Raw genomic sequence first — 25323 nt, 5'->3', positions numbered from 1 at the left:
TGAGCTGCCAGGTGAATTATTGATTAGCATGCCTGAAAGAAAAGGAGGCAGAGGACGGCCAACGAGCTGCGACGGCGAGGAAAACAACCGGCTTTATTGTACACATTAAAATGGCGGTGACAGAGCTGGAAGAGCAACATGGAGGCTTCAAAGCTACTTTACACCGCAGAAGACCCCATCCAGGAGCCTTTGGGGGCCCCTCAAACAGTCCATTCATTTTCAATCGCTTAAAACGCACCGCAGCAAGACTTCACATAACCTCCAGTTGGCCGACGTCGTCGTATATGACCTCGTCGACCCCGCCCTCACTTTGCTTCTCCAGGCAACGACTTACGGCATCCGTTATGGTTTTCAAGCGACGATCGAGGGCCGAAAGGTGGGGCTCCGTCAGCAGCGGGGCCACGCCGTGCAGGGGATCGTGGGAAAGCGAGGCCCGCATGACATCGCTGAGGCGATACTGCGGCAGAGACAGGAGGCGCAGCCGTAGCCAGGTGGAACGGCGGATTCTAGAATACACACATACATATATATATTATATATATAAATATATATACATACACACACAAATACCTGCAACACTGCTCCAATGGCACCAAGATGGACGGCTCGTCTTTGGAGTGGCGCCCGAATCTGCATTGACAACACAGTGACAGCAGAGTTGCTTGGCCAACCAGTGACAGACATTTGAGGAAAAGAACTGCACTCACGCCCGGCCGTTGTCAAGGTGTAACAGGAAGGTGTCATTGCCGAACTTCTCAAATGTTTCGTAGTGGTGTCTGTCCATGTTGCCTAGAAGATGAGTCAGAATTTAACCAGCCATTGTTTAAAATGAATCATTCATCAATCTGAACATTTGCATCTCAATTTGTGCCACACTGTGGACATTTGAAAATAAAAAATGGAAGAATTGTGAACTGGAATAGGTCCAGCCTCAGCTGATGAATGATCCGACAAAGGGAACAAAGTGCCAAGATGTACAGCGACGTCTCTGCTACTTTGTAATAAATCAAACAAAATGGCCGTCGGTCATCATGAAGACAAGACAAACCTTTTTAATAAATAAGCAACATGGAGGAATGTATAAGAGCAAATATTTCGTGTTTGAATGTATCACATGGTACAATAAAAAAAACATTTCAGTTGTATCTTTCGCCACTGTAAAAAGATTGTCACTTCTTCATTCTAAAAAACAGCTGGGTTAAAAAATAACCCAACCGTAGGTTAAAAAGGGACCAATTTGACCCAACTTTTTGGCTAGATAGTGCTCAGAGATCTTTACAGGAAGCCCTTGAATCAAAAAGCCGGCTCACAAGGCGAACCTTCCGCAAACTACACAAGGAAGGCTCTAACTCGGTAGGAAGCGGAACTGTTGTGATGATGTTCAAATCATCTCGTCCCTCCTCTCCGGTCTCCAAGTCCTCCAGATAAATGGGACAATGATAAACTTCATCGGTGTTCCGTGGCCGTGGGAAGTGAGCGTCTTTCACGTGCGCCTTGATGCAAATGAGAGGCATGGAGTAAGACTGTGGAGAGAGGGAATTTTGTAAGGCGGTCCTGTCCACGTCCCACGATGCTCCTTTTAGTTCCAGGTCGCACAAGTCCACCATATCCTTTGGACGGGGGGTGAATAATGGATCCTCGCGAACCTGGAAGGATGAGAAGAACGTGATCCACAGCGATAATGGTATTTGCATTTTAGGGGCGATTAGCATTACCTCAAGGTGCAGAGCGATATCACTGATGTACTTGTGATTCACTTGTGCTGCCTTTCTCCTCAGTGCCACCAGAAAGCCCTTGGCATGGGCGAAAGCAGACAGGCGGTAGGCGGCGCGCGGTGCCGAATCGTTATCGCGCCACAGGTAAGCGCTGAGTAGCTCCGCCCGTCTCTGCAAACGCGACAATGCGGTGAGCGTGGGGAGGGACAGGAACGTCTCCGTTAGGTATCGAAGCGGCTGTCGGAGGCGAGAAAGGAGCGAGGACGCCGAGCCGCTCAGCTCGTGCCACTCTGATAGGAGGAAGTCATAAAGGGGACTCTGGAAAACCTCCCCGGCGTTTCTCGCTCGGGTTTGGTTTTGTTGCGTGAGGTAATCCTGCAGCGCATGCAGACGCTCTCTGGCCTGGCTAAGTTCTGGTAGAGTCGCCAAAGCACTGCTGGAACGCGCGGCGAGTCCGGGAGGAGTCTGGGAGGCCTGGAGCATCTTGTTCAGATTGCGACTGTTGATTTTGACCATTTCAGCCTCCACGTCGGCGCTGAAACCCAACAGAAGAGGCTCGCTGATGTCCTCGGCACGCAGCAGCAGCTGTCCGTCCAGCTTTCGTTGGAGGTTGGCAAAATCTAAAGGCGAAAATTCTTTTCGATCATGGAAAAAGTGGATTCGGGCGAAAAACGGCGTCACGTTACCGCCGTGCTCAGTGCTGATGATGATATTGGCGAGCGTGTGTGGTCCGCTGGCTTGAGGTGGCGTTGCGCTGAAGCAGGTTTCGACAATGTTTTGCACCGCCTCGGAATCCGCAGAGTCCAGAACATGGGCGCCGTGGACAAGGTTGACTAGGAATTAAAAAAAATCAAAATTATTCAATACATTTTTAAGAAAAATCAATTCAGGGAATATGTCTTTGCCCCTGTGTTGCATCACCTGCAATGTATTGTAAAGTTTTAATCTTGTCAAGACACAGACTGGCGGAAGAAACGAGGGCATCCACCAAAGCTACAAGATCTGACTGGCTCCTTCATGGGGGAATAAGTGACAAAATAGAAATATTTAAAAGCAATGCAAACACTCACAACACGTTTCCAGTTCTCACCAGCTGTAGATTCTGGCCTGGCCCGAGTATTTGTAAGCCTCTCTCTGTAGCAACACAGAGTGGAAGGTTGCACAGCGCAGAAGGAGCTCCGTGTCGTCGGCCGGGCTCCCCGACAGATATTGCAGGGAGCAGCTCAACTCTTCCTTCAGGTTCCAGGAGCAGTCACAAACCAGAGGCAGGCCATGCATTCGCACCGATGCTGGATTCCATTGACATCATTATCACAACACGGGCAAATGCGACAAATAGGCGACAATCGACACACAGCTGCAATTTATTTAAGAGGGGCGGATACGTTTTGTTTATGGCAGCAAAAAGGTCTGACGATTAGATGTCCCTGCAAATGTATCCATTATTTTGTGACATGGGGTGAAGATAAAGATCCCCAAAGGGGGGTCAATATCGAACCTACCGGGTAGGAAAGTCTGGGTAGTTTCTTCAGTCAGAAACCAAGCTCTGAAATCTGGATGAGGACTATTTATGTGCTTTGTAGCTGCGGGAAAATTAAGAGACAGAGGGTGTAATAAAATAATTAAAAAAAAAAAAACACTGTGAACGTCTGCTTTAAACTTTGCAAAGTCTTCAAACTGTCTTTAAACTGCTTACCTCCATAAGGGGAAAACAGCTGATTGAATCGTGCCACGACTTTAGCATCCCAATGCTCCAGCAGGTGACAATTGTTCAAAACTAACCAGTGACCTTCTCTGATTGATTTTTCCATAGAAAAGAGGATGAAGTCACTGTCACAAAGTCCTGCCATGGAAATGACTTTCACCTGGAGCATAAATAATAATTGTTTTAAAAATGTGGAAAAAAAACAACATCTCAATACGACATCCGTTACGCCTACCTCCTTTGTATCTGTTGCCGTTGAGGCCAAGAGCTTCACTAAGTGGACAGGCTGAATATTTGTCCACTTGTGTTTGGATGGAGAAGGCCACGTTAAGATGATAGGTCCCTTATGGTCCACAAGAAATCTGTAAAGAGCCCCGGGGTTGGCGCAGTGAGGTGCTGAGTGGCGAGGTGGGCGAAACTGGCGGGCCGCCATGGCCTCCGCTAGCACTTGTGTGGCGTGAGGCCGCAAAGTCTTTGCGAGGAGAGCCCGCTGGATCAAGGACAGATGGGAGTGAGAGTCGCATGGGGGCGGTCCCGCTACGACGGAGGAAGGCGAGCGCAGGTATTCTCGCCACTCCTCGCATGAAGAGGTCAGAGAAGCGGTCAGACCTGTGAAGTCTGGAATCTTCTCTAAACAGAGGAGGTCAGAGTCAACCTGAGGGGATATCAAATGATCCTTTGAGGAACCTGCCGCTGGAGGAATCCCATGAGTATCTGCGAATCCCATGAGTAAGGCCGTCCGCTCCGGTTGAGAGCAAAGTTGGTTGGTCTGCATCACGGCCAGAGTTAACAACAACTTGAAAACTGGACCGTGGCTCCTAAAGAGACACGGCCTATAGTAGAAGATCAATTTGCCCACCATCTTGTTCCTTATCTCGGGTATTACCCCCCCTAACACCGTCCCGGTGCCATACTTCATGAGCTTACTGGCCTCTTGGGCAAAGACCTCCTGCATCACTGCCATGAAGGCAGATAATGGAAAGTAATAGGCGGGGGAGAGGCGGGACACCTCCTGCAGAGCCTGGTAGAAGAGCCAAGCCAGCTTGATCAACTGCTGAGGAGCGACCAGCAAGGGCGCGTGGAACTCCTGCCTCTCATCCACCAGCTGTAACTCCGTCTGAGCGTAAGACATTGTTTCCCGGACTTTGACCAATTGCGAGAGGAACTCGGGGGTTTGCATTCGGGTGGTATCGGACTGCAGGACGGAATCCATCACAGAGTCCTGAAAAAAGATGGCGTCCTGTCAGCTCTCTCGCGGGAGACAAACGTGATGAGGTCACCGAAGATCGGAAAAGTGTCGTCGTGGAAACGCCCGCCCGACTCACCAGCTCCGTGACCAGCTTCCTCCGCATTAGCTGCTTGTCATTCTGTATCCGCAGGTGTTGAGTCATCAGCGCTTCGCACTCCGACTGCAATAGCTGCGTCAGCATGAGTTCCTGGACCTGATCCGAGCTTGGCGCGAGGTCAACCACATCCACCTGGGCCAGTATGGATGGATGGATAGCTGACGAGGGAGAAAGGACAATCAAGAACCGGCTTTTTGAAATCCACATTTTCATCCAAGAGGTGAAGTTCTAGTTGAGGCTTCCTACCGCTACTGAGCAGTCGGGCGGGGTAGTGGGTGCTGAGCAAGAGGCAGAAGTCTGGGTTTGTCTGCTGAGCAGGCTGGTTTGAGCCTGGGGGGCAACTTGCAGCGGGACGGGCCAAAGTTGCGAGAAACTGTGGACTGACTGGAACCCGTTCGACGTGAGTAACCAGGACTTTCATGCCTGGAATAAAAATAAGGTGTGAGCTGTGAAAATGATTGATGATGAAAAACAATGATTAAATTCTAAAGGTGGATTCATTGGACTACACCTCCAATATGCTAATTTATCTATTTCAGGGTTTGTATGTATACATTATTAAACAAAATGTAATAATGATATAAAAAGAATTGGACATGGAAGAGACTGCTAAATATTTTACCATTCTTTACGCTGTACCAATGCAATTCAAGAAGTATACTTGATTTTTTAATGTTTTTATTTCATCTTAATTACGCATTGACCTCATTCAAGTGCGTGGGTTTCCTCATGTGTAGGAATGGTGCTGTACAAATAAAATTGCTCACCCAATAGTGAGCCCATCACAAGTTCTAATCTTAATACTGGTTTAACTTCTGAATTTTCATGGGTATTCCCAATTTCAAAACTTTTCAATTCAAAAGTCATACCGCGTAACGATTCGTTACCTTTCTCGGCAGCCAGGTCCAACTTGCACATTAGCTTTGGATCATCAGCGCAAACCACGATATCACACTCAAATTCTTTCCCCAGAGTGTCGTCGTCTCCTGTTTCGCCTTCGGAACAGAAAAGAGTTCGGTAGCATTTCAAATGGTGATTCCATTTGTAATGGTCTGGAATGAGGATAGACAACCGACTCCAACCTGTAATGACCCCATTTTTGGAGTTGATCTCCAGATGATGCTTGGTGTCGGCAAGTAGTGGCCAGTATTTCACCCAACTCCTCCTGCAGCCCCACAGCAACAGCTTCAACACCAATCTGGTGGTTAAGGTCTCATGCGCCGGCCACGCTTTCACACCCAACGCCCGACACAGGAGTGGCTGCAGCGTTTCGGACAGAGCGACGGGAAAACCCGAGGTTAGCTGAGGTGGTTCGGCGGTGGAGGTGAACAGGGAACTTCTGGCATCTCTGGGATTCGGATCGATGATTCCTGTGCGGTACAACGCTCTCCACTTGCTCAGCAGTTCGGTGCGTACATCAGCTGAGAAGGGGCCGAAATAGGAGATGATGGCAGCCAGGAAGATGGCGTCTCCCGGTAAGCTTTGTCTCTGCAGCTGTACTTCCTGAAGGGAAACAAAAAAATATGACCACACATCTACTCACCATGCAAATAACCTTTCATTGATTGATGATTGCTATCACGGTCCCCCAATGATGTCATCAGCCCAAATCAAAACACGATGTCTTTGTGTATGTTCTGAGTTACCCGAGCTCGATCCCTCCACACTCTTGCGTGTCTCGACAACAGTTCCACAGCGTTAGCAGCGGTTCTCTCCAAGGCTTCAGCTTTGTGTAGCAGCAGCAATTTCTCGGACAGCAATTGCAGCACAGGCTGGAGATCATTATCAAGCTCTTTAAGACAACGTTTTATTCCCTCCATGTGGTCTTGGATCTGCTCAAGTTGATCTTGGGCCCTTAGAAGCATGAGGTCCAGCTGCTTCCTGACCATCAGTTGGTATATCTTCGTACCGCAATTGTTGACGGAAAGGATCCAACGGCATAGAGTCTCGCAGGCCTTGCTCACTTCCCGGATGCATTCCGGCACAAAGATGGGGTTTTTAATTAACTCGGCCAACTGTAGCATTTGGACGTCTATCAGAGTGTAGAAGTCAAATTGGACCAGGCACTGGGCGGTGGGGGGAAAAAAAAGAAACTTAAAAAGATCTCTTTAAATGATCTCGTGTCATTTGCTTTGGAAAAGATACCTTATACACGTTGTAGTGTAAAAAGAGTCTTTTTGCATTGGCCCAGCCAAAGGGCCGCTCGAAAAGCAGAAGAACGGCATCCATGACCAGCACCACCCCATCAGGCGGATCTCGATAGTGGCGCACCTCCTCGAGGTCTAATGGGTCCAGACTATGGAGCACGTCGAGCGCTGCCTGGAAATATGGACTCAGCTGAGAAAAAAAAAAAGAGGGAAAGAATCAGTATCTCTAAATTCATTTATGACCAAAGCATTGTGTCATCAGTGAGGTGTTGCAAATCTATTTCATTCGTCACCTCGTTCTCGGATTCAGCGATCCGGTCCCCCAGGATTTGAATTTTCTTCTCCTGTTTAGCACATTTGGTTTCAGCTTTTTGAAGCAAATGTTTCTGGTCTTCTATGGCTCCAAGGAGCTCATCCACACGCTGAAAGGAGAAGAAGAAAAATATTTGCAAAGACATACAAACGTGCACTTTTCGAGTTGTGTAACCTCTACCTTCTGTATCTCGGCAACTATTCCCTGCATTCTAGTTAACTCCTGTTTGTACTTCCTGGCAAGGTTGTCCAATGCATCCAAATGAGACAGAGCAGTGTTAAGCCTGTACAAACCAAATATTCACCATGGATCAGAAAACAAAGCATTGAAGCTCAATCTCAACACAAATTGTGAATATTTGGAAAATCACAACCTGTTGGATCGGCTCTCCAATTCATCGTGCAGAACTTTGCAGATGTAACCAAAATGAGAAATGAAGGCCATATATGTATAAGGACTAAAAGGCTGCGTCGTTAGAAGGACCAGAGCGTACTGATATGCAGACTGGTGGATTCCCGCCATTGCTACGGCCAAGCCAGCTGGCGAGCCTTGTAGTTTCACTGAGGTGGGGGGGTAGATCTGCAGTTATTTTAGCAATCATCACCGCTTAACAGAAACAAAATGATGTTTAACTTACAGTTTTGACAAATATTTTTCAGGTGCTGAATAGCAACTTCTGCCAAAGACTGGCTCAACCAAGGCTGGTACATCTCCACACAGCAAAGGCTGAGAGCTTTGGTGGTTTGTGCCTAGGTGACAAAAATACCGTGACCCATTTACAGTGACGTACAAAGTCGTGCAAGCAAAACACACGATTCAAAAACCTTCTGTTCGTTGTTTCCACGGCTGTCTGACTCGAGGGCGGGCATCAAGATGAAAACATGCACGTCACGGAGGTTTTGACACAAGTACCTGTTTAAAAATAGATTCATTGTCACCACTATACAAGCAGAAGTGGCAATTTTGGGTTCGAAACGAACAAGACTTGTTCCTTACTTGTCGAAAATCCAGCTGTCCAAGAGGAATTTTTTTGTTTTATACACAGCGGTCACCCTTGAAACAAGCTTGGCCAGCTCCTGGTCTGTGTAGAGCCCCGGGTAGGAGTTGAGGGCTACCAATAGCTCTTCTCGAACAGAGGAGCTGATATTCTCATGGACCAGTATGATGGTTTCGATTTGGCGAACTCGAGTTTGATTCCCAGCTCGTTTTAAAATCGTATTCAATTGACTTTGGTTACCGGCGTGTACCTCCATCAGGTGGCAACCTGAGACGTAGGCTGCTAAACGAACGGTGGTTTTACGCCCCGTGCCACTACCTGAGGCCATTAGCAATCCGTGACCTCCTGGAATTAGCAGAGCCCTGAAAATATGCAACATCTGACACATCCTTTGTGCGTGCACAGCATATTCGAATGCAAAGTGGCGATCAACATCTTCTTTGTCTTTCACGTCAAGGTGTGACAAGAGGTTCTCTATCAGCGCGCTGACATTTTGTGGTTGATATGAGCTCCGCTTGAATACGGGGAAATGATTTCTAATAAACTCCGGGCCGTACGTAAGCTTCGCCGCTGCTTCCAGCAAGCGCTGAAGAAACGTTGTCTCCATATCGAGGTTAGATTGCACTCGAAAGTGAGCAGTTGCTGCTTTGGTGATGAGCGACTGCAGTTTACTTCTTCCATCCTCCGAGCTTATCCGATCACCAAACGTACGCATGCACTCGTGGGTCCAGAGATGCAGAATGCTGAGCTCCATGGCTAAAGGCTCTTGAGGGACCGGGGAACATTTCGATTTGAATTTCGGGTTAAGCGGCTCTGCTTTTGGAAGGACTGGCTGCCATAAGGACATCCCTTGAAATACCTTCTTCAGGTCATGGTGAGAGAATAAAAAATAAGGACTTTGTTGAGTGGGCTGGAAATTCTTGCAAACATCTTCATACAAATTCTCCGTGGCGTTGATGATGGAACGTATCGTGTCCGACACGCTGGGGAGAAATGGCGCGTCCCTGAGCCACAGTTTAAGCTGAGGCGAATGAATCGAAAATATCGTCTCTGCGGTCGAGCTGGGAAGCGCAAAGACGGAGAAGAGACGCGACAGCCTGGACGATATTACGCTAACGTGGGGGTTGTCCAGTTCAAAGACACAACAGGTAGCCAGGTAGCTGATGAATCCAGGACTGAGCACCTTGAAGTGGTCACAATCAAATGCCACCACTCCTCCTTTAGAAATACTTTGGCGGAGAGTCTCTAAGATTTTGGAAGTCTTCCCAGTCACATCTTTTGAAAAGGAACATGAGGATTAAAATTCAGGACATCGCCCCGCCCGTTAAAAGTTATTTGGTAAGCGTACTGACTCACCGCGAGGCGTCTCATGCAGGTCATCCACGTAAAGCGTTAGACCTGGTTTGGCCATGACCCCTTTGTTTTTTTGACAGCTCTTCTGGAAGCTAATTTCACACAGCAAATGGCGCAAGTCTGTGGGTGCCTGCATAGAACTAGCTGGGACTTTAATGTGTGGCTTATCAAAACACAGCAAGGTGTTACAGACGGTCGATTTTCCGGAACCAGGTTCTCCCGCCACCAACACCGGCTGAATTGCCTCCAACATGACGGAAAGTAGGCAGGTATATTTCCAGTGCTGTGTGAAGACGGTGATAATTAATTTTGATAATACGGTATGGGTGATAAATCGTTCAAAACTAACCTTGGGAGTGATGTACTTTGTCAATAAAGTATTGTTAGAGTAGATCTTGTCATCGATATTAAAGAAGAACTCAAAGACAGTCCCGACGTGCGGAACCGCAATTTGAGATCGACTGTCGAGCAGTGCTTGGCGGGCAACGGTGTCGAACTGAGGCCAGAGTCTGAAAAAAAAAAAAAATGTCAAAGAAAATAAGTCGCTTGGACTTTGCATATTCCAAATGTAAGGTCGTAAGAACATGAATTGATGACCTACCGAGGATGGAGATGCCCGCCAAAGCCCCAAATATAAGCCAATAGAAAAAGATCTTGATTGATATTCAAATCTCTGCCTGGAGGTTTATCTGCTGGAATAATCGTCGACAAAAGTAAATAACGTGTGAAATCATTCGGATATTTTCATACTTGTAGATTTGCAAGTACCTTTTTGTGCCGAGGTTTGATTGCTGTTCCGTTTGCTGGTAAAATGATGCAGGAGGGCACGAAGGATTCGAACGAAGGATGTGATTTCGGCCAGGCCGTCCGCTGAGGCTTGACCTTTATTCCGAATCTTCTTCAACAAATTGAGAGTGCTGGAGAAAAGATCTTCTGAGAGCTGAGTCCACATTTCCAGGGTCGCTTGATCCAGCGTGAACCCGTAACGGAGAGAATCCATTTCGCTCTTCCACACCGACTTCCAAACATCGGTGCCGGAAAAGTAGATAAGACTGCAGCGGGTGGCCGCAGAGGGGCTCGCGTCGCTTAAGTCGGTGGTCTCCACAAGGAACTTGAATCGTGATTTAGGCGACGTGATAGTTTCACCAGATGGGAGGCTTAAAAATGGCTTTGCAAGATCACTCAGCGTGCTTAGGTGATCTAGCCAGCAGGGTTTTCCGAACGGCTCTCCATCCATTACCAACCATTTGGTCGTACGACTCGACTGGCGCGTTTCGAATTTTCCAGAATTGCGTCTTTCGGAATCTCTCAACGCCTTGGTCACAGCTCCATCTTGCCAGCCGGATTCATCGCAGAATCCACCAAATAATTCCTCATGGGACATGGCGTTTGGAAATAAGACCACGGTGTTGACAAAGCTCCAATCTGAAGCAGCTTTCGGTAGTTTTGCCTCGGTGGTATCCACGTTTTCATCTTGATCTTCTGTTTTGTTTGCAAGGCGACCGAGGCCTCCTGCCAGAGCATTGTAACAGGTTGATTTTCCACTTCCGCTGGGTCCGAGAAGAATAACTGCGTGAGAGAAACTCAAGGTCTGGTAGAGTGTAAGAGCTTGGCAAATAGTTTCAGAGTCAGAGTGCAGCAGGAGCTGATCTAGTTCTTCTGACACGGCTTCTCGAAGTTGGTAGTTTGGTTCATCTTGAGTATATTGTTGAATATAAGGGAACTGACACGCGATAGGAAACAATTCTTCGACGATGGAGTTGAAGTGTGAGACTTTCTTTGGCGCATGCATCAATGGTGATAAGACTGAATGAATCGCTTGGACAACAGCTATTTCCTCCAATAATCCAGGGAAGATGGCTTGCTCTTCATCCTCACTCAGATGGTCGGCGTTCTCATTTTCGGGAGATTTAAGGATCGTTCGTAATACAAAGGACTGCCTGGCCCTACCTGAAAATCTCTCATCTCGGACGATTTGTTTGAATCGTTTCCTGGAGGCAGATGTGATATTCTGCAGAATGACAAGGTGGCTACTCGGGTTTCGGGTCATAAAGTGAGGCAGACAGAGCGAGTCCTTGCTGATGCCGATGAGGGATACCAGACGTCGACTCAAACACTTGGCCTCTTTAAAACCGAAGGAAGTCAGCAGTATCTCCACAATGATCCTGTTATCGGGACAGGTCAATGTCACAGGTCTGGTTGAAAATCGCAAACTTTGTGAAATTCCCGAGGATGAGATCAGAACGCTTGCGTAGTTGGGGCTAACGGAAGTGCCGATCCCTGAGAATAGCATCTTTCCGCGCTCGTTCCTCTTTGTTGACCATCCGACAAAAGACTGGTAAATGTCCTCAAGGTGTTGTGCCAGTGATGCCTGGACACTTTGAAGCAACAAGTCCACAGAGTCCAGCACTAACCAGGCACCTGTCAAAAGAGCACCGAGGAGCATCTTTTGAAAAATATCAGCCTTCATGTTTGGAGAGCAGTTTAGCATCACAACATGTCTCCCCAATGCTTTGCCGAGATGGACCACGGTATTTGTCTTCCCTGAAGACCAAGGTCCATTGACAAATCCACACCTATAGCTCTTCACGGCAAGGAGAATCCCCAATATCACTCGATCTGTGCAGGGAGTATGCACCATTCCAAAGTCTTCCGGACCAAAATACTCATAACCATACTCGAGTCTGTGGCCTAAAATGTCCACATAACATTTCGGATCATCATTGGGACTCTGATCTTCTGAGCTTATGGAGTACTTGAGAGAACTCAGCCACTCGAAAGATAACGCCGGCTGACACTGCACGTGCGTGAGTTGTGTTAGTTGCTGCGCATGTTTAATTCGAAGGAGGACTAAAGCACGCAAGCATGTCATTGAGTATTTGGAAAGTTCTCCGTCGTCGTTCGACCTTGCGACCGCGTCCCTTGTGGCCTGGCAAAAATCTTCCAGTTGTGCACTGTTGAACGCTTTCATCCGACTTATCTTAACGTTGCTTGAGTCCTGGAGAGCTTGATGAAGCTCACTGCACCAGACCGCCTCCTCTGCTACAAGAAGACACTGAAGAGGATATTTCAATGTCATATCGAGCACAGGCGAAACGTGTCCACGAGAGTCGTTAGAGTCTTGATGGTGGTTCCGTTCGAGTTGCTTTCGTTCATCGGCGCACTGACTTAGGAGATGTTCCATGGTGAACTTGAGTTGATCCTGAAACTTACTCAACCAAATCAAAACATTGCGATTGGGTTCCACTGGAGAAAGGAAGCTCACGTGCTCCCGGAGGTTGCCAAAAACCCCAAATACCCGAGTTGGTGTGTCAGGTGGTTCCACCGTGACAGATGTATCCTCCACTTCCAGCCACTGAACCCCTTTGAAGAATTTCCGTACAAAGGGTAACAGAGATACGGGTGTCGGTTGTAAAGAGAGAAGTTCCACTACTTCCATCTCACTGAGGAAGTAAAGTCTGGGAAATAATTTGCAGCGAGCGTGGAGACGGTTTGCCATCTGCTTGGCAATAGCGTTCAATGTCGACAGATCGTCGAGGAGAATTTGGCAGAGGTTCGAGCCATGAGGATTTTCCATTCCTGCTTTGGGACGAACAAGATTCAACACATTGGGGTGAGATGAGTTGAACCTCATCATGGTCTTGAAACGCTCATCGACCGATCGGAATTGTGCCAGCTAGGGGAAGAAAAAAAAAAAGTGGTTTTCATTGAATTGGAGATCTTTGGGTTCGGACAGCAAAATGGAAATTTGGCACGTACCAAATCCCATCTTTGAACAGCTAAGGTTCTTTCTTGAAATATGTTGGTTAGGAAGATCCATTCTTGCTGGTAGATATCAAACAAATGCAACAACTTCTCTATATGGACAGAAGAGTTTTGAAATAACAACCCTAAAAATTGAATACAGGAGCTACTACAGAGGAAAATATTTACCAAGTTCTTGAAGTATGTGCATCCACTCTTCCACGTGTAACCTAAAGTCAACACTGTGCCGTGACCGATGCATGTTTGTCAAAATCATTAAATCCTTTTCTAGGTCAGTGAAGAGAAATTCTAGGCCTGGGTGTGGCAAAAGTAAAAAAAGATTAAAAAAATCCAATCACGCACACAGAGAAAAATTGCTTTTGATTACCGTATTTTCCGGACTATAAGGCGCACCGGACTATAAGGCGCACCACTAATGCATCATGTCAGATTTTTAATCCAAATCAAATCATTCTCCATTTTATCTTTTTTATTTCAACTTCAGATGCAACCAATTACTTTATAATCACAAAATAATGATCCATAGTCTTTTTGATTCATGATTCATAGTCTTCAGCAGGCCACTTATGATTGATTTTATGACACAATGCTTCGGGCCAGTTTAAATTTAGGAATTTGGTCCATATATAAGGCGCACCGTCGGCTTTTGAGAAAATCTTAGGCTTTTAGGTGCGCCTTGTAGTCCGGAAAATACGGTACTTTACGTGCCTCATGATTAAATTAAGTCTTACCAATAATAATTCTGGCATCGCATAAGCCGTCAGAAGAGGAAGTCTTTGCCAATACCTGTGGCTCAGCAAGATTGCAACGAGGACCTGTACAGGTATGGGGCAGGAAAATACGGTCCGTCCATGCCTGTTGAATTTTTTGAAATGTCTTTTCCATGGAATTCTCCTTTTTCGCATCACTACATATCTGAAAGGCAACATTGCTTGACTGACTGGCACCAAAGGAAAACTTGCAGTGTATTTATGTCTGCAATTCATCTTCAACAACTTCTTTCCCACCTTGTTGATCAGTTCCCGGTGAAGGTCAAACGGTTGAAAAATAAGCTGCGCCAGAGTTGCGTTCTTATCGGAGGTTTGCCGTAACCCGATACCTGTCGACGTGGAAAAGATCATTTCAACTTGATGAGCATCTCAGAGCAGATTAACAACGCAAATCAGGTACTGGCCTCGGAAAAATGTGGTCCGGTGTTTGGGTTTGATCGTCGGGCTCCGAAACCCGGCCAGGATTTTAAGACGGCAACTTAAATCGTCAATGGTTTCCGCCGTCTCCCGAAGCACTGCGTCGTCGGCGGGTATGATGATTGCTAGCTTTGCAACTTGCTGCTGCCATTGAGTGATTTGCTCTTGAGCTTGTGACAATGCAAGCTACCATAAGGAGAATTTTATGGAGCGTTGCCAGTCAGGCTCAATTACAAAAAAAAACAAAGCTCGGTTTCTAAATTTACCTCAGTGAACAGGAACTTGTTCCATCTGTGTAAAGATTGTCTGCAAAGAGCTGTTAGCTCCCAGAGCTCCTTACGGGCAGTAAGTTTCGGAATGTCAGTCAGATCAGACAAGTCCACAGGATTTTCTAAAAAAAAAAAAAATGACATCAATTTTAGCGGGTGTGATTTAGCTTTTTTTTTTTTTTTATAAATACAGACAATTTTAAAATTGTATTGGGAGCTTAAGATCAGGGGATGCTTTGAGAATCATTGTCAATTTTTGTTTATGTGAAGCCCTTTGAGACTGTTTGTGATTTAGGGCTATACAAATAAACTTGACTTGACTTAAAATCTAGATTAATAGACTAGAATAAAAATAATTCAGTTTGTTCTCACCTACGAATATTTCACCAGTCTTAGACAACAGCTCCAGATTGGAGGTGGCCTTTTCCACACGAAGATTCATATAATTCAATTCGGAAACCACCTTGTCGGCATTTTGACGCGGATCGAGAAATTGCCCGGAGGTAGCGTAAGAGACTAAACATCTTAAGTCGGAAGCCATCCATGGAAACATCGTGTCCAGTGCAGCAGCCACGGTGGGAAGGCGAGAACGCAACGTGCTGTCTGCATGCTTTAAGTGGGAATAATAGCAATCCCACGTGTCTGACATCTAAATATAGGAGAACAAGCAAATTATTAAGGTAGTGTGCAAAAATGAGATGAAAATCATATCAAAAGATTTCCTTTTTGTACCTTTTGAGACAAAGTCAGTTCCTGGATGGTCATCTCTCTATAATGAAGGCAAATACCGTCCTGGAGGGTGCGACTGTACTCCAAACGTGTCTGCATTTCCGGCAACATGTTCACAGACTTCCACACCTGAGGAGACATTTGACTGGTAAATAAATAATTGATAAATAAATGAATAAAATATTGACATAATTGCATATTCAACATGTTCATTACTGCCCCCCCACCCCACCTCAAAAATGAAAGATGATATACGGGTAAAAAAAAAAAAAAAATGAAAGAAAGAAAAAGAAATCGAGATGGAGGTATCCATACCACATCGACATATTTTGGCAGGTCATGCAAGTCTTTGGGTTCGGTCTTGAGAGCAGCGAGACCTTCCTCCAAGTCCTTCAACAAGCTCCCTGTGCATAATTTCATTTGCTTCACTAACTCTTCCTGTACTTCATTTTCTATCAAACTCAATTGCTGCCCTGGAAAAAAAAAAAACTATGCTATTACATTTTGGTACATTTGCACCAAATATGTATCGCCGAATTTCGGTGCCATTTAGCAGACCTAGATGCTCCTTCATTTGGGTGTAGTGGATAATAAATAGCTGGTTGGATGTCGAGATGAATGAGGGAGCAGCATGGATTTCTTCAAGCCACCTTCGTAGCTTGGTAATTAGTTGGCAATACAGTGAAGCAGGTTGACCCTTCATATTTTCTAAAGAGGCTTGACTCCATTGGTTGATGAATACGTGGACATCCAGTAACCATGTGTAACATGTTAACATCTGTTGGATCTCAGACTCTGCTGCCTGTCCAAACAGAAGAAATTAAAAAAGTAAGAAGAAGACCTATTAGGTAACAACGGCGCTATTTTCTTGGCTTGCCTGCATCAGCTCAGACTTTTCTCTGTTGATCAGCTTGCCCACGTCGTTGATGGTAATGTACCACATGAGTTGTTCTTCAGATAGACGGTAATATGAGCCAGGCATTCTGTGGCCCTCCACGGTCATCATCATCAGCTTCCAATGGGGGCGCTGTTCTCTGATCCATTGACAACAGCTATAATGCGTAAGACCAGGCATTCCATTGTTGTCTTTTAGCTCACCTGGAAAGGTATGACATAATAAGAAACTGAAGAAACTTGGGAGATTGGTTGAAGTTGGTTAGCTTAGCTTAGTGAAAAAGCACATCAGCCTCAACTTGTTAATTCAAAAAGTACCTTGAGTGTCTATGTCAACAGGATATGGAGTGCAGTTTGGGTCAGATGATTCATCCTGACAATCAAGGGGGCTGCTGACCTCCAGGAAAAATCCACAGGAGTCACACATCTACCAGAAGGAAGTCACAAAGACAATTATAAATGTGCAGGTCAGAAAGCAGTACATCTTTTTGGAAACATGGAAGTCACCTGGCTTATGGAGTCACCGGCAGTTAAAAGCGCCCGAGTGAGTATTTCTCGGAAGAGATGTAAAGGTGGATCGAGAGTCAGCTGACCAGCGCCGAGACGAAGATCAGTTTGGAAGAGGCAGATATTGTGAGGATTCTCTCTCTGATGAAGACAAAAAATATTCAGGCTACATATTGGATTTAGGACTACGATTCCGAACAATTCATAAATGCGTTGTAGTAAACAAATGATTCAAGCAAGTAGACATTTTGTTTAAATTTCAAATCTACAATACTGTTAACGCTGGTTTCAGGAACGGTTGATCTGGTTTAGCTTTACGTTACCTTCAGAACGTCGCGGAGGAACATCGACATATTTTGCTGGACGACGGTGACAAGACTCTGCACAATAATGTGATTGACGAGAGCAGCAAAGTTGGCCAGCTTCTGCAGGACGTTCTCTGCGTGCGCAAAGTCCTTCTGCAGCTCATTAAGGTGGGCCTGGTGCAGATGCATGATCTTGCAACAATGATGTGGCATGTCGGCATACTGGAGGTGCTCCTGAAGCTCTTTGAGGACCCTGTAACTCTCCTCTTTGGCCTGGAGAGAACATTACGACTCAATTTGTTTCCTCCAACATGGGGGCGAAATATGGAGCTCCCAAGTCTATTTGATTTTTGGATATTTTCTAATTTGAATACCTTCTTCAGAATGCCTATGCGAAATTGCGCCAGCTGCTTTAAACTGCTCCGAGTATTTTCCATACACGTCTCCAGAACTTTCTGAAATTCCAACAACGTGTACGATTTGGACTCATCCAGAGGTAGCAACTGTGTCGCTTTCAGCTCCTCTATCGTTCTGTAGAAAAAGTACATTCTTAGTCGTGCTAATCCAAGTAGTTCATGTTGAGGAGTATTTTTTTGGTTATGAATCCTGATTTTTTTTTTTTAATTCTTGCGGTTGAGTCTAAAACCTTTAGCCGCCCGCTGCAAAGATTGAGACCGACCTGGACAAAAGGACGATGCCGTTTCTGTACTGGGGGATGTTTGTTAGCAGTTGGCTCCGTACCACTTCAAATCGTCGCTTGTAAACAATCTCACGCACGTTTCGAAACCATCTAGAACAAAAGACAAATGCATACCAACGCCGACCACAACATTAGGCGTTCACGTGCGACACTTACAGACTGACGGCATTTCGCAGAGTGAAATCCCGAAAGAAGGGGATTGCCTGCAAAGCTGTCCACAGGACCGACTCCCTGTGCCACTCTTCCAAAGAGACCAGTCCTCCGTAACCCGACTGTGTGACATGCAGCACCGTAGTGGAGGAGAAGACGTAGTGCTCGGAACCGGCCTCGCCAGCCGGGACCACACGCAGGTTGTAGGGTCTTAGGTGGAAGCGACAACAAAGGTATGTCGGTACGCTAGCAGTTAGTTTGGAAAAGCCAAGCTGTACCTGTACCAGCCACCCGCTTGTTCCTTCAAGTAAAACACTTTTAGTTCTCCCACTTCTCTTTGCTTGAGGAACAATTGCACCAGCTCCATGCCGGTAATGGGAACTTTTTCAACAAGCGCTGCCCTAAAATAAAAAAAATAGAATGACTTTATTGTTATTGTTTTTTGAACAAAGAAAAATAACAGTTTCATATTGTACGCCGTAAAAATACAGAGAAATAAGAAAAGAAGTTTTGGGAATGGATCACACGGTTTTTGAAAATTTAATACGTGTCAAAGACTAAAAAAGATTCCTAATTAATTGTGTAAGGGACCTCTGCGCTGCGGCTTCATCCATCGCGATGACGGAGATGTCAGCGGATGACAACAAGGACTTCTGTTTTGGTTTCTCACTCCATTTTATCTCTGTGACGGATTTCCGGGATCCTGAAAGATGAGGGCTTCCAGGGCAAACGCTCGGACCGATGGAAGGAAGATTGAACAAGTCTCTTCTTGTGACTCTTGATGCAGATTTTTCTGTAGAACTGAATGAATAGGACGTTATTGAATTCTGAAATCAATTCACCATACACAAATGTATTTCAAATCGGACCCAGTTTAATCAAACACAGAGCTGACTTCCATATGAATGGCAAAAGGTTGTTTGGACCTTCTGCCATCTGTGGAAGAGCATATCATTTTTCTACCTTTCACTATACTGGCATAGACAGACATATTTGTCATGAATAAATTCAAATTTCATTTCCCATGTGCTCTTATTTACCTGTGAATAGATTCATCAGCAGTCCTACCGGGGATGTCATTGCATGATTCGGAGGCCGTCATTGAGTGGTTTTCCATCCATTTCGTTTCTGCTAATTGCACTCGAATTGAGGCACAAGAACTTTCAGGAGAGACGCCCACAACAATGGCGGGAAGACTGATTAAGTCCCGCATGTTGACTCTGGATTCATCTTTAACTGGCAAACTGAATGAGGGATTAAAATCAGACGTGAATTGATGTTTGAAATTTCCCCGGCGCTATAATACCTCTTTGCCGTTTCATAAGGTAAGTCCGTGCAGGATATTGATGCTCCTGACTGAAATCCTTCTTTCCGTTTGGACTCTGACAGGACTTTTACTGATCCGGTTTGAGCCACAGCAGGAGATTCTGCAGGACCAATGATGGAGGAGGGATCGAAAAGGCTCCTGCGCAGCGCGGATGCAGAAGAAGGCCATAGTGGCGGCAAAGTGGCTAGACTGCTGCCAATGGTAGACGCTTCCTTTTTCTTTGGCTTAGCTTGCGGCTTCCCGCTGTCTGTTGATCGCTTCAGAGGTTCCATGGTGGGACTCGTCCCTGTGAAGTGGCAGCGAACATGCTGCGCCAATATCGTCAGCAAATTTCACCAACTGGATCGTTTCACATTTTTCTCTGATCTTGTGAAGGAGGAACACAGTGATTAATAAAAAGTCCAAGTCTCGTTTATAAACATGGCAATAATTTTGCTTGCTAACTACAAAATTCACTTGACACTGACAATACTGTGATCAACCACTTTAGCGATACCCAACTTAAATGACAATAAAATAATGAAATAACAGAAATATGTTCAATTTTATGAAATTTGTCAGTCATAATTTATTGTAATGTTAAAACAAGGGGCGTTTTACTTACTTACTTACTTACTTACTTACTTACTTACTTACTTACTTACTTACTTACTTACTTACTTACTTACTTACTTACTTACTTACTTACTTACTTACTTACTTACTTACTTACTTACTTACTTACTTACTTACTTACTTACTTTTTTTGTAATATTGGGAAATTCACTCGCACGTGCACTTTACAAGTGACAATCAAAATGAAGAGTGTGAATTTAATTTTAAAACCCAACATTTCTAATAAACGTTTCCTTTTAATTAGCTAAAGTTATATTGATTAAACTAGCTAAAAATTGTTCGCTAGCTTGAAGCTAGCGAACACACATGACGTAATTACCTGATGAAACGAGTAATTGTACTAAGGAAAAGCCAGAACTTACACTTTGGAGACCCCTTAAATTCTTTGACAATGACGTAGGGTTGCGAAATGGACAATTTCGTCGTTTTTGTCGTTTTACAACGTCATGAAAGTGGTCGATAGTGTAAGGAGTTGAGAAGCTTTCTTTTTACCTGCATAGAAGTAACCACGGCAACACGCAGAAGTCGAAAATCCGGAGCTCTTTGCTTGACATTGAACGTCACCGCATCGTCACGATTTGGGCTTTGCCCTTGAATTTTGTAATTTGAATTTCTACATTTTGTCTTACGAAAAAGATGACAAAATACACCAGAAGGACCGTCAGGTAGACAATTGATCAAATTATACCATTCTGTTATTATTCTTTAAAGTACTCACTGTTAACTAAAGGTATTAGATAGTCTTTCAAGTATGTTTTCATGAAGATGTCATAAAAAAGTTATGATCGGTTAATTTTCTGTTATTGAAATTCACCACCTTTTGACAATTTCTGTGCCATATTAGAATATAAATTCAACACATCTCCGTTAGATGTCAGGTTGTCAGAGACTAAATATAAATGTTCTCAAACCCTTTTCCACACTAAATCAAAATCTAATAATTCAAATAAATTAAATAATAATAAATAATACCAACTGTAGACACCCTTTTATAATTGGGATGTGACTTATTGACAATTTTTGAGAGCGTTTCAAATTCCTCTGCTTGGCATTATCTTTTTTTAAATTGTTTAATTTAGATTTGTCCCCTTTCATTGATATTAGTGAACCCCACGACACACGATGAGAAAAAAGAATGCCTATTAATATACATATAACAAATATATATACAGACACACTTATCAATTAAATATATAATATAAATATGAACCTACTCATCAGGAAGTCCAGTATGACCATGTCAATGAAGTCCACCAGCCTTGTGCCTTTGTCATAGGGCGCCGTCTTCTTGATGGTTGTGCAGTAATCTGGTTCCGTCTCCCATCTGAAATGTATTTCACTTGCTGACAACCCGTTTCAAACTTCTGCATACCATCTATGCGCTCACTTTGCCAGTTTGCTGCGGCTGTAAGAGCGTCTCCAGGGTGATCGCCAGCTCCTCCGGGTAGCCAGGGAGAGATCGGGCAGCATGAGGGCCAACGAGGCCTCCAGGGCCGTAGGTCGGCCGCACACTGCGTGCTCTGTGGAGCAGTAGTAGGAGCACCGACCGTAGAAGCACACATTGCCCACTAGGGGGAGCCACAAGAGCATGGAGAGCCATGAGAAGTAATGGCTGGAGGAACATACGGAACTACCTAATCACATAGTGTAGAAGTAAAATGTTAACCCAAGGACTACCGGGGGAGTTGAAAAACGTCCGGGCCAGTTTGTGATCCGTCGTGATGTCTTTAATCTCTTTGACCACATCCACCTTCCTCCCAACCACTGGGGGCACCCTCCGATAGCCCAGAATCCTCCAGTGTGAAGACATAAACAGATGAGTGACAGGCTGAGACACATGATGAAATTACAGTATGACTCTTCTTTGCAAGTCTGCGTGCCCTGCGGCACCATGCTGCCTCTTACAGGTCGGTCTTGATATTACAGGCAATTTGGTGGTTTCTGTGCGGGATGTGAAAAATTGGAATTACGTCCTACCTGTCCAGGTGAAAGGCGGCAATTTCTGCATTATGTCGCTCAAAGTCGGAGAAGTAGTAGAGGTTGTAGTTAGTTTCATCATTTCTGTCCTGCCTGCAAGCACAGATTGGAGACACCGTTTATTAGTCCAATTTTGATTGCTTGCTGTCAATCACGGGTGACTGAAGAGGACGTGGGAATTGATCACGGAATCGATTTTCTGTGGTATTTTTATTTAATCTCTGAAGATCTTTGAATGATCTGAAGATGGATTTTCTTTAGCTTTTTTTTTTATCATCTCTAAATGTCAATTTTGCTCTTATCAACTCACTTCATGGGTTTGAACATGGCCTGGCCATAATTTGGAAATGACATCACCAGCTTCAGCTGTGTACCGCCGCTTTTCTGCACTAGAAGAATAAAGATGAGAGCGTTATCAGCGACGCTACGATGTAAGACATCTAACTCGAAAGATACTTTGCTAACCCAACCTGGAATGATCATGATAGCTGTGTGAAGCTAATGAACGTAAAGCCCGGTACCAATCCTCGGTTGAAGGTTCTTAAAAGCCTAAGCGTCAAAAAGAGTGGAATCACTCCAAAACTGCGAGTGTCAGCTACTATACAAAATCCTTCCGTCCAATCTGTCCTCCAAGGACGCACATCCTTTGACCTCCAGTGCTGGCTCTGGCATCGCATTTCATACCATTCTTTTTTTAGTAACCCTCTTCAGATGAACCCATCCACTTATAACCGTCTCGACTTTAGCGGCAGCATTAAGCGGGTCACATGGTTACCTGCGCTCACGATGCGGTGTGTGGCGAGTTGTTGGATCACAGACTCCATGTTGGGGTCCGGATGGGGGTAGAGCTGCCAGCGGGAGATGGTCAGGTGAAAGCGTAGCCAGGGGGGATGGCTGTCGCCGCTGGTGTTCCAGCGGACGTTTTCGTAACCTTCCTGGCTCGCACTCACCCTGCAGACATTTGGAGTTCTGCCATTTTAGGATCTTTTGGATTATAGGTGTCAAATTCAGGTCCTCAAATGTTTGAGATGTTTCCCTTCTCACCATCATTGTTTACCTTACCTGCCAGCTCGGTTGATTAGAAGCACCTACCTGGAGTCAAATTATGTTTTACTTTTTAGACCTGGATTTGACACTTCCGAGTTACTATGTGTCATTTGACCTCAGATGAAAAATCGGATAGACGTTAAATCGGGTATTCGGCAGTGTGACTACTGACCACATCTGGGAGCTCCTCTCAGACTTCATCTTTGGTAGAACCCTCAACAACATATCGTCTTGTTGAATGGCTGACATGGGCGCTTTGTAAAGAGGGTGTTCAAACAGCGCCTGAAGCTTCGCCAGACTGGACCCAAGAGGATCAACAAAAGACGCTTTTATCAGTCCAATCCTTCTACTTTGGAATTTGTCCAGAGGTGCTCCTCCACGACCCTTGACACCTGGAGAATCTCTCTTAAGAGGTGACTCAGTTAAAACTGCGACGGCCGTGAAGCTTTTGTTTGCCAGGTGTTTTGAGAAGGTCATGCTGGTCGGTATCGGGGGGTCACAGGCTTGCCGGTACATGGAAAGCGAGACAAAAGCCAGGAGGAGGTGAAAGAAAATGGAGACGAGTGCCAAGGAAAGACAGATCGCCCTGGAGCGACGACGCATTCTCCACATCATCTTTCTGGGTATACAAAGAAGGTGACAAATGGGGTAAAGCAAATAGAGAATTCCTCCTAGCAGAGCTAGCAAACCATTTAACTTAAGACAAAGAATATTTCAACATCCATGAAGGAAAAAAAGAGGAAACTTACTTCTTTGATTGAGCTTCCCCCCACGTTGCTGAAGTTGAAAAGGAATATTCGGTATCAGCTGCGGGTTAGTCTTTAGCTATTTGTTTGGATTGTGCCAGACTGGACAGAGTGCCAGGTTAACGCGGTCTTACTCAATACACTAGTTTGAACTTTCAGAATTGGCAGAGACTCCATCAGGACTGTTGCTGTGATGCTTTATTTGTTTTTGTTTTACGTCCCCTGCTGGTGTATTTTAAACAATCTTTGAAATTTTTCTATGGAAGGCGCAGCAGACTCATATGAATATTAAATGATGTTTTCTAAATCTTCACAAAAGAGAGCTAAGCAGTAACTTTCCGATGAAAAATTCATATCTGTTCCGGCCCGACGGTCGTTTCTGCTGCAATTTCTTTCCATCCTGAGGTGACTTTTGAAACCATCGCTCTACTTTTTCTTTTTTTTCCCCACCTGTGTCTTTTCACTCGCCCCCACGCACACTCATGCAAACACTAAGAAGGTGCTGCAACCTTCATTTTCAGGTGCTGAGGTGGTTGCTAAGATACAGCGCTCAGCTTTCAAACTCGATGGAAACGTGGAATGAGGACGCAGTGCGTGGCAACAGTGAACCGAGCTCGAAATTGTGGTTCAGGTGTCAGCTGGGGAAAAATGTTTCGACTTTTTGGGTGCCAAAATGAATCTTAAAATACTTGAGGATTTCAAAAACTGTGCTTGAGATTCAAAACCGTCTAATCGTGCCAACAGGTCCCTGGCTGTGGCCTGAAGTGTGACTCCACCGATGAATAATTAACAGTGAAGTGACAAAAGCGGTGGGAGGCGATATTTAAAGAAGGGCTTTTATTAATAATAAATGAGATTAGGGGGGGGGGGGGGTTGCTGGAATCCTCACCCGAGTTGATATTGTCCAAATAGCATGTACTAGCGCTAGCTGCATATTTTGAGCAGTTGGATAATCACTTTTCAGGTGTTTGGGGCGATTTATGTTCAAAGATTACGGAGGTCAGAAAATATCTTGACCTTAGAGACGTTTTCAACTCTTGCTGTGTTAGCATCACAGGAGGCTTCAAACTTGTAATCAAACGCTATATTTTTTTTCTGTTTGTGGTTAGAGTGCAAAGTGACCTGATTGCATGTTTGGGTCCGTTAAACTCATTCTGTCAACAACTTCAGTGGGTCACGATGCCCTTGTGCTCGGGGAAAACTTGTGAAATGTTATGTTGAAAGAAATTCCTTCTGAGTTTCTGACAAAATTCCATTAAAAAATATATATACACCATGCTGCTAAACTTATACCCTGCTTATTACCGACATAGTTGCGGAATATTTTTGTTCCAGTCAGACCCCTGCAACTTTTTTGTTTGTCTTCTCTCTGGCTGATGATGAAAAGCGCTCGTCTTGTTAGTCCTCGTCGAGTTACGTCGGGAGGGATCTCTTTGAGTTTCTTCCTCTGTATTTGCTGGAAGAGTCTTGCATCGTGTTAGCCGGCGGCTCGGTATTCCTCGGTGACGAGCTCGCTTTTTAACTTTTTT

General features: G+C 45.1%; 2 protein-coding genes across 4 annotated transcripts; both read right to left on the bottom strand.

Annotated features, from left to right (window-relative positions):
* Positions 1-93: 93 nt before the first annotated feature.
* LOC133151573 (extracellular serine/threonine protein kinase FAM20C-like) lies at positions 94-25310 on the bottom strand. 3 transcript variants are annotated; one of them, XM_061274732.1, is made up of 11 exons: positions 23798-25310; positions 23221-23667; positions 22777-22952; positions 22312-22390; positions 22002-22094; positions 21702-21817; positions 21412-21544; positions 21239-21348; positions 708-789; positions 571-630; positions 94-506 (listed from the first exon to the last, which is right to left on the bottom strand). In XM_061274732.1, exons 2-11 carry the CDS (start codon positions 23661-23663, stop codon positions 251-253), a joined length of 1548 nt encoding a protein of 515 aa, XP_061130716.1. In that variant the 5' UTR covers positions 23664-23667; positions 23798-25310; the 3' UTR covers positions 94-250. The 3 variants fall into 3 exon arrangements, with proteins under 3 accessions (XP_061130716.1, XP_061130717.1, XP_061130715.1); XM_061274731.1 differs by having other exon boundaries at positions 96-506; positions 21412-21592; XM_061274733.1 differs by lacking the exon at positions 23798-25310 and having other exon boundaries at positions 95-506; positions 21412-21592; positions 23221-23663.
* Positions 1035-21227, bottom strand: LOC133151572 (dynein heavy chain domain-containing protein 1-like). Its single transcript, XM_061274730.1, has 45 exons — positions 19389-21227; positions 19123-19326; positions 18674-18883; positions 18361-18483; positions 18089-18292; positions 17912-18022; positions 17607-17763; positions 17251-17505; positions 16928-17068; positions 16739-16847; positions 16404-16624; positions 16085-16328; positions 15842-15999; positions 15530-15655; positions 15170-15446; positions 14795-14919; positions 14516-14714; positions 14349-14440; positions 14073-14256; positions 13510-13635; positions 13336-13433; positions 10345-13252; positions 10178-10268; positions 9926-10085; positions 9580-9859; positions 8223-9498; positions 8051-8138; positions 7864-7975; positions 7600-7786; positions 7407-7509; positions 7207-7335; positions 6912-7103; positions 6413-6832; positions 5849-6269; positions 5654-5761; positions 5013-5189; positions 4746-4924; positions 3656-4642; positions 3412-3580; positions 3218-3298; positions 2806-3004; positions 2637-2728; positions 2402-2548; positions 1716-2335; positions 1035-1646 (listed from the first exon to the last, which is right to left on the bottom strand). Exons 1-45 carry the CDS (start codon positions 19679-19681, stop codon positions 1266-1268), a joined length of 13164 nt encoding a protein of 4387 aa, XP_061130714.1. The 5' UTR covers positions 19682-21227; the 3' UTR covers positions 1035-1265.
* Positions 25311-25323: the final 13 nt, after the last annotated feature.

The sequence above is a fragment of the Syngnathus typhle genome, linkage group LG3, assembly GCF_033458585.1.
Source record: "Syngnathus typhle isolate RoL2023-S1 ecotype Sweden linkage group LG3, RoL_Styp_1.0, whole genome shotgun sequence".
Taxonomy (NCBI): domain Eukaryota; kingdom Metazoa; phylum Chordata; class Actinopteri; order Syngnathiformes; family Syngnathidae; genus Syngnathus; species Syngnathus typhle.
The sequence above is the reverse complement of the archived record's forward strand: the minus strand, read 5'-3'. Positions and strand labels throughout refer to the sequence as shown.

Coding starts and splice junctions, on each gene's coding strand:
- LOC133151572 (XM_061274730.1), bottom strand. CDS start 19,681: ATGGAACCTCTGAAGCGATCAACAGACAGCGGGAAGCCGCAAGCTAAG. Junction 18,884..19,122: donor GCTGATGAATCTATTCACAG/GTAAATAAGAGC, acceptor CTATTCATTCAG/TTCTACAGAAAAATCTGCAT. Junction 7,976..8,050: donor GTGGAAACAACGAACAGAAG/GTTTTTGAATCG, acceptor TTTGTCACCTAG/GCACAAACCACCAAAGCTCT.
- LOC133151573 (XM_061274731.1), bottom strand. CDS start 23,663: ATGATGTGGAGAATGCGTCGTCGCTCCAGGGCGATCTGTCTTTCCTTG. Junction 22,953..23,220: donor GAGAGGAGCTCCCAGATGTG/GTCAGTAGTCAC, acceptor AAATGTCTGCAG/GGTGAGTGCGAGCCAGGAAG. Junction 790..21,238: donor CATACTGGACTTCCTGATGA/GTAGGTTCATAT, acceptor CTCATCTTCTAG/GCAACATGGACAGACACCAC.